The sequence below is a fragment of the Hibiscus syriacus genome, unplaced genomic scaffold (assembly GCF_006381635.1).
Source record: "Hibiscus syriacus cultivar Baekdansim isolate YM2019G1 unplaced genomic scaffold, ASM638163v2 tig00111238_pilon, whole genome shotgun sequence".
In the NCBI taxonomy this organism is placed as follows: Eukaryota; Viridiplantae; Streptophyta; class Magnoliopsida; order Malvales; family Malvaceae; genus Hibiscus; species Hibiscus syriacus.
In genome coordinates, this window is record NW_024063030.1 from 2,153,550 (window position 1) to 2,161,599 (window position 8,050).

Below are 8,050 nucleotides of genomic sequence, written 5' to 3' on the forward strand. Positions count from 1 at the left end.
AGCATTTTTAAAGAAAAATAAGTTTTGAGAAAATAAATAAATAAAAACTATGCATTTATTTAGAAGATGAGCACAAGGCGACAAAAGAAGAATAAAAAATCTGGAGTGTTGGAGACGGCATCCAATAAAGTGGAAACAATCTTTCTTTTTCAACTATGTAGTTCAGCATCTCAATTATATAAAGCTGGACTTTGTGGTTTCCAATTAGTCTTAAAATACTCGATTGCGTTATATCCGAATGCTACTGTTCGAGATAAATTAAACGTACAATAGCAGTTGCTAGATCATCTTAGTAATATGTCAAATCGTGCCACGAGAGAATAAAGGAAAGCTCCTTTACCTGGGCCTCGTATCGTGTTCTCGATGATTTAAATTCTAATCGTGCCATAAGATGAACTGGATTCGATGCTTTTATAACTTAGAAAAAGTCTGGTTCCTAGACCGAAACTAGTCTCTATTACCTAATCACCTGAGATTAAAAAGGATCATATGCAATTCCATACAAACTTCGAATATTACACGAGTTTATTTTAATGAATAATTATAGTGCTATAACAGCAGATAATATGACATCAATCAAACACAAATTGACTCACTTTGCCAAATTACTTTCAAGAGAAAAGACAAGAAGAAAATTACCTGAAAGTCGATTGATTGCGGTAGGCTGGACGTTGCTCATAGTCTCTGCAAATAGTGTAGTCTCTTGTTTCATAAGAAAAAGAAAACCAAAAAAAGAAGCATGTTTTCATAATGTAACAGACTCGTCTTTAAAATGGACATTTATTCACAATACCAAGTTTTCATTTGGTTTGGACAAACACTGTTAGATCATGGATCATCAAACGGTACAGTATACGACTCCAGAATTTTTTAAAATTATACATTCAATAAGCCATCCTTAAAAAAGCAACATAAATTAGGACAACTCGGAAGTAAAGGAGGATTGACATACAATTGGGTGAAACGAACGAATCCGCTCAGCACAACCTTTGCAAGGCTGACACACGAAACCACCAAAGCTGCTGAATATTGGTGAAAACATCATTAACCCATACTACAGAATTTTCATGCCTTGATTCATCAAATAAATTCAGTCTTTAGACACATCCTTATTTACACAAAACGAGGTCGAGAGCTTTGAACATGAACATCCACTTCAAATCACTGCCATGCTTAGTGCTTCAGCTCAATGGCACTATTGTACCAACTCCGGTCGTCCCTGCTCTTCGATCACTGGCCTTTGATCAGTTTTGGGCTGACTTCCACCTGAATCAGCTCTAGAAACTGCCTCCTGTTGTTGGAGTGGAGATAATTCCTCGTTTGTCACTTTAGATGAGCCTGAGGCTATCTTTCCCTCGATAGTTGCCTTAGATGCAGTTACGGATAGCTGATCGGATGCCTTAAGCGTATTTTCCTCATTTGTTGTACTGGGCAAGCTAGTCTTCTGAGAAGCCAGTTTGGGAAGTGATTTCCGTTGGGGCTTTTTTAAATGGACATGAGAAGTTACTTTGGCAGAGATACTTGGAGATGCTTTCTCATCCAAACTTTGCCAACCAAATTGAAGGCCACTATTGCTGTTACAATCGGAGGAGTCTAAAGCAGCTGTGTTTTTTCTTCGACCAAGCTTTGGAGATTTAGCTCTTGTTGATGGTATCTGTGTATCAAGGCAATAGAAAAAAGATCAATGTAGCATATCTTGAGAAACTCAATGCTGCCATATGAATAAAAATTAGAAATAAAGTCATACCACGGCTAGCAACATGTGTACCATCCAAAATAGAGCACGAAATATATTATTATAAAACGATGAATGCATCCACACTAAGGAAAGGATGAATAAAGTGGTCTGTCATGTCAGGATTGGCCCAAAGCAAATTAAAGATAAATGTTCAATTCAAAGTTATCCATCAAAGCTACATGTATCAACTACAAGTCTTCAACTAGCAATGAAAGTTGATATATAAATTGCAACAGCATTTTGCAGAAAAGAAAATGGCCCTTGTAGGATGATGGGCAGAGACATGTGCAAATGCCTGAATAACAAATGTGTACAACAGGAAAAGGTGGCAAACCTAAAGCTAAAACCTTGAAAGTAACATAGGCACCTATTCATGTTCAGAATTTCAGCCCTACCTTACCTTACCCAAAAGAAAGAAAAAGAATAAAGAACAAAATGACATGAATAAACATGCCATTGTATTAAAATTGAAATACCGAGAAATTTTCTCATGTGAATTTCTATATTGAAATGATCTAGTTTTTTATTCATCATAAAATTCAACTAACCTTCTTTAATTCCACCTTAGGAGGTGGAGGTTCCTGATAGAAGCTTGGCAATGGAGTTGCTTTAAAGTTCAAACTCTTCCTAAACGTTTTAATCTCGGCTTCATGAGTTTCCTGGAAGAAAATTGAAGTATTATTATGACAAGAAAGAATTATTTCTGGATCATAAATCATAAGATTCACAAAATAACACCTTGGACTTAGCTTGCAAGTTGCTCTTTTCTACCTCCCTTGCATGAATCTTTTCCTCAAGTTTAGTGTAGAACTGCACAATACAATGTTGAAGAATTCAGTAAAAGTTCTGCAAGAATACACAATATATCTTGAGAAAATAATACAAGCACCAACCTCTTTCCTTTTCTCAGCCCGTTCGTCACACTTGAAACTGAAACCATAATTTGGAAGAGTACCAACCCTATGAGGTTTGGAATCAGTTGAAGTGGGACTTCTAAGAAGCAATTAAGGAAGAACATAAACATGGTGAATTGGGACATAGAAGCCTATAGAGTGCAGTGCAAATGATACTCAAATGTCAACATGTTTCAAACCACAATCCCAATCAGAAAGTAATAAAAAATCAAATTACAATGGATACGAGGACTCTGAGCCTGCTTCATATTTAGTAATAGGCCCATTCTTGAGAGGTTTCAGCTTGGATCTCTCCCTGTAATTCAATAGAACGGAACAAAAATGACAGAAGAAAAATCTGTCATCATCTAGCAATAATGTTTCAGGAGAAAATATACAGATAAAAGGTAACCACTGTGAAGTTCCCTCTCCAGTTGGTTAGCAAAATCAATAACAAGGGACAAAAGGCTGCGTGAAAGAAACGGAAAGCTAAGAAATTGAAACATAAGCATGACTAGCACGTACATAGTTCCTTCAGAGAAGGCTGCATCAGAGATTTTAGACTGCTGTCGGAAGAAGTGAGAAAAAAAGCAATGTTCAAAAAGGCAGTAACAAGAATTAACGAAAGAAAAGAGGAAAAGAAACAGAAAATGCTTACAACTCTAACCTTAGATGCCTTGGCTTGTCTTTCATTAAATGGTCTATTTTTAAGAGGCAGTTTAGGACCTGAATTTGTAGAAACAGAACCCCCATTTGAAGATGTTAATGTCACCTCTGTACTTTTTCCATCTTTGTTTTTCTTGACCAAAGTTGAATGAACATTTTTGGGACCCAGTGGCTTCTCATTCTTGGTCTTTCCTTGAACCTTCTGAGGTTTGGATTGCTTCATATTATCCTTTATTTCTCCTTCCTACAAATACAGACACATTCCAGAATATGATATCAAGCTAATGGCAATTAATAAAAGCATTTGATAATCAGACTTTTAATACCTCAGAATCAACCAATCCTCTGCTTTCCACCAAGTCATTGGATCGTTCTGTAGCTTCCTCGGTTGCTCCATTGTCATCCACGCCATTCTGCAAATAAATTTCATTGGTTTCCTCAACATTCCCAGCCACATTATCTGAACCACTACCATCCCCAGGCACCCAAAGTTGCGGATGAACACCATTTTGCTGGGCAGCTTCGTGCCCAAACGAAGACAAATTATTTTCTGAATCCATCACACTGTCAAAAATGTAAACCTAATTTAAAATTTCTCAAACCCTCATAGCAGTACAAATTTCAATATTTGCTAATTTTAATTGGTCTATGTCTATCCACATCCATCTATTCCAACTTCATAAAGGATAAATATGGCTCCAATTGGTTAACGCTTTTCCTTTTCTATTTCCTTCCCCAATTTACGTTCAGTTTTTCTAAGAGATCAAATACGGATATTCGTAAAATACCTAACGCGTTAATAACATTCAAGGAAAATGCGCAAAAAGAACAATAAATTAGATCTATGATTTGCAAATAAATAGTTAACAAAAAGCGAAATAAAAACATGCTTTGAATTTTATTTTAAAGGCGGAATCGAAAATGGCTTTAAGCAAAGCTCCGATGAACACAGAGATCTCCAACGCCGCCAAACAACTAACACATTTCACTTCACATTAATCTACTTTTACCAAATAACAAACATTAAATCCCTCCGTGTTTCTTAGGAACCAAATCAACAAGAAATTCAGAAAACAAAAGAAACTTGTACTGGTTTTCTTTCTTACCTCGTAAAGAGAGCGAAAAATCAACACTCCATGAAGCCGAGAAGAAGAGTAATGAGATAAATCAGTAAAAGAAAATGCGAAGGATCTGTGTAAAAGGAAGATAGTAAGGTTAAAGGATCTAAGCCCCTCTTTCTCCACTATTTCTTTGAAGCCCGAAAGGTATTTTATACGAGCGGCTTTTAAATCCATTTCCAAAGGGAAAATGACACTCCCCCGTCAAAATACGTTTTTTTAGATGATCAAAAATACGGTTTATTTGTGTGATATCGATTATATAATATTATTTTATTGAGTTTATTGGTTATTAAAAATTATAAAATAATTTTATGATTAAAAAATATTTTATTAAATCTCTTAACTACTGATTAACGTCCAGTTCAGACTGTTGTTAATCTTTTTACGAAAAAGAATGAGTTTGAAACATATGAATAATCGAATTACTATTTCGTAATCTTTAATAGTCGATAAACTCAATAAAACAATGTCTTATAATCGAAAAACTCAACAAAATAACGTCAAATAATCATAATACCATTTGTGTACTTTATACTTTTCTTTAACTTGAAAGTTCGGAGAATTACGGACGGTTAAGTAACTAAATACTGCTCTTCCACTCTCCCCATGACCTTTGATAATCATAATTCAATGGATTAAACTAGTTAAAACCAATTATAGCCAAATTATTTGCTTAATTAACATAATCACCTAAACGATTAAACCGGTTTAAGACAAGATAAAGATTTCTGGTTATGTTTGGTTTTTCTTTTTAATAATCTTATTATTAATTATAATTATTTTCAGTCACTATCGTCAGCCTCCAAACTAGGAGAGTTGTAATCAACACTAAGACTTAACTTGTATTATAGCTAATGGCTGATATTACAAAAATTTTTGAATAATAATCTAATAAATATACAAGCCGGATGAGATGTTAAACATCGTATTTGATAATACAAATCCATAAAATAATCCCGGTAACCTCCCTTGTTTTAAGTGATTGTTATCTTGGACCAGAAAGCCGTACAGCTGAAAGATAAGCATCACTGTTGCAGTCCGATGGTGCCGAGGCCGAGGCCGAGGATGTCCCCTCTCCACTCATCGTCATCGATTTGAAGAAACCCGAATAAAGGCGAGATCCTAATGGCGATGAAAATGGTGGGTTTGGAACTGGAGAGAGACCTTCTAGCATTTGAATAACTTTTGTCATTGATGGCCTCAGATGCATATCTTCTTGTATGCACCATAATGCAACTTTGATTGCAGTATAAACTCTCTCATCTTCCCCTTCTATGGTCAGCCTCGAATCGAGGATGTCTGTCAGCTTCCCTTCGTCTAACATCTTGAAAGCATAGGATGGAAGATAAGATTTCTCTGAAGATTCTCCCGGATCGAAGTTTTTTCTTCCGCCGATGATTTCGAGTAGTAGCATGCCGTAGCTGTAGACATCGCTCTTCTCTGATATGGCGTAGTTTGTGATCCACTCGGGTGCAAGGTACCCTCTGGTGCCTCTTAGAGTGGTGAAAACATGGCTTTGCTCTCGAGTCATTAGCTTTGCCAAGCCGAAATCCGAGACTTTGGCTACGAAATTGTCATCAAGCAATACATTCTCTGGCTTTATGTCACAATGCACAATCTTTGCATCGCAATCTTCATGGAGATAAGCTAGCCCTTTAGCTGTTCCTACTGCAATATTGAATCTTGTTCCCCAATCCAGCAGGGCATCTTCTCTGTTTCTCTTGAAGATCCATCTTTCTAAGGAACCATTCGCCATGTATTCGTAAGCAAGAAGTCGATAGTTTCCTTCAGCACAAAAGCCTTTCAATCTCACCAGGTGAACATGATGGATACTACCGATAATGCCGACTTCAGCTCGAAATTCCTTCTTTCCTTGACCGATGTTTTCCAGTTTCTTCACAGCAACTTGAGTTCCATCTGGAAGAGTTCCTCTGTATACCGAGCCAAATCCTCCATGCCCGAGCTTAACCGAGAAGTTATTTGTGGCAGTCCAAAGGTCATTGTAAGTGAAACGAGTAGGCATCCCGGTTAATGTCTCCAAGAAGTTATCCTCTTCTGACGTATCATCAGGAGATCCTGGCATTTTCTTCTTTTTATTGTTGTATCGATATGCCCCAAAGATTAAGCCCAAAATGACAAGAACCGTGGCAACAACTATAATCACAATATATGGGAAGCTTTTTTTGCCGCCTCCATCCCCTGCACCATTTCCATTGCTAGACATTTTGACCAAAACAACTAAACCAGGGCCCTGTTTAGAGTTTTGGAAGCTGCCAATCTGGTCAAAAAGGAAGCAATTTCTCGAGCTATTGTCGTAGAACATAGCCATACAAGAACAATTACTTGAGCATGATTCTTTGCAACCACTCAAATCGGTTTTTGATGATGGGGAAACGTAGTTGACTGCAGAATATTCTAGCCCAGTTCCGGCATCTACAAGGCTTACAGATTCCTTTCCCTGACTACACGGAGAGTCGATACCTGTTCTGCAGGAGCCGGATCTAAGTGCCAGCGGTGACGGACACACACACCTAGTGTCGCCCAAAGCTCCAAAACAAACATTATATGGGTCACAAGCTTTTGGTCTTCCACAAGGATCATCCGGGATCTTAGTTGATGCCGGGGACCCTTTAACATGGAGATTGAAGAAAGATATAAAACCATCACTTCCCAACACTGCAATCCAAGTGGCATTTGCATCAGCAGGATCCGAGATTCTAAATTGCCACAACAAGGCTTTGCTTTCATCAAATAAACTCCATGAATTTCCATCAATGGATGCTGAAGAGACCTTCCCACCGTTTTTATTAATGTTTCTTCGTGTATCCTTCCCCATGGACCAATACGGCTGCGGAGTCGAGTAACCCGCCGAAAGTATCATGTCGCCGGACTTGATTTCAAGAATATAGCTCAAGTTGCCAGAGCTTGTAGGATCGCTTACAAGTGTCATTCCTTCTCTAAATTGTTGGTTTGAAATAAGGGTATTGGAAGGATGAGCAAAACTCTGCCAGATTACTGTGCCACCATTCCCTTGCATAACCAAATTCCCTGAATCCAACAACACCATTGCTGAAACTCCTTTGCCACCGGTATTTGTCGTCCAAACAACTTTTCCTCCTTTCCGCAACAACACGTTGCCGTTCTTGTCGAACTCAAAGGGATCAGACATCGAAACGGGGGAGTTCCTGTTAGCGGCCCAGATCACTTGTTTGTTCTCCATGTGCATGACAACAAGGAGAAACAATGTGACATCTGAGGTAGTTTTAAGGCCTAAACCAAATTCTGAGTCGTTAGATAGAAGAAAACACCCATCTTTGTCGATCCAATTCATTTGAGTTCCTTCAAAACCCGGTTCAATCGACCCATATCTTTGAGTGCCAGCCGTACAGATTTCGGCGAGGAAAAGGGCAGACAGTGCAAAAAATCTCAGCAAACGAACAAAATCCCCACTTCCCATTAGAAAACTCAAGTTGAGAATCAAAACCAGAAGTCTTTTTCGCAGAGAACAACAAAATAACCCAAAAAGAAAGAAGAAAATGTGGTTGACCCTAAGAAGCTAGAAAACCAGAGAGGATATATATAAAAGAAAAACAGGTTTCCAAGGCAAGCATGATTTCTGGGTTTCAGGAAAT

At 37.8% G+C, this 8,050-nt stretch overlaps 2 protein-coding genes across 6 annotated transcripts; both read right to left on the reverse strand.

The window, feature by feature from the left end:
• Positions 1-1,048: 1,048 nt before the first annotated feature.
• On the reverse strand, positions 1,049-4,543 carry LOC120156975 (protein WVD2-like 6). Of its 5 annotated transcripts, XM_039168241.1 has the most exons (10): positions 4,404-4,543; positions 3,624-3,861; positions 3,299-3,541; positions 3,157-3,197; positions 2,879-2,947; positions 2,632-2,731; positions 2,477-2,548; positions 2,287-2,397; positions 1,178-1,654; positions 1,049-1,140 (listed from the first exon to the last, which is right to left on the reverse strand). In XM_039168241.1, the coding sequence occupies exons 2-9, from the start codon at positions 3,855-3,857 to the stop codon at positions 1,196-1,198; spliced, it is 1,329 nt and encodes a 442-aa protein (XP_039024172.1). In that variant the 5' UTR covers positions 3,858-3,861; positions 4,404-4,543; the 3' UTR covers positions 1,049-1,140; positions 1,178-1,195. The 5 variants fall into 5 exon arrangements, with proteins under 5 accessions (XP_039024172.1, XP_039024173.1, XP_039024175.1 ...); XM_039168242.1 differs by having other exon boundaries at positions 1,049-1,654; positions 3,624-3,864; positions 4,417-4,543; XM_039168244.1 differs by having other exon boundaries at positions 1,049-1,654; positions 3,157-3,194.
• Positions 4,544-5,249: 706 nt separating this feature from the next.
• Positions 5,250-8,050, reverse strand: LOC120157081 (G-type lectin S-receptor-like serine/threonine-protein kinase SD2-5). Its single transcript, XM_039168340.1, has one exon. It carries the CDS (start codon positions 7,873-7,875, stop codon positions 5,404-5,406), a length of 2,472 nt encoding a protein of 823 aa, XP_039024271.1. The 5' UTR covers positions 7,876-8,050; the 3' UTR covers positions 5,250-5,403.

Excerpts from the sequence above, each read along its gene's own strand:
- LOC120157081 (XM_039168340.1), bottom strand. The coding sequence starts at position 7,875 with ATGGGAAGTGGGGATTTTGTTCGTTTGCTGAGATTTTTTGCACTGTCT.
- LOC120156975 (XM_039168242.1), bottom strand. The coding sequence starts at position 3,857 with ATGGATTCAGAAAATAATTTGTCTTCGTTTGGGCACGAAGCTGCCCAG. Across the intron at positions 2,398-2,476 it reads ACTTGCAAGCTAAGTCCAAG|GAAACTCATGAAGCCGAGAT; the intron begins GTGTTATTTTGT and ends ATTTTCTTCCAG. Across the intron at positions 1,655-2,286 it reads CTAAGGTGGAATTAAAGAAG|ATACCATCAACAAGAGCTAA; the intron begins GTTAGTTGAATT and ends CTTGATACACAG.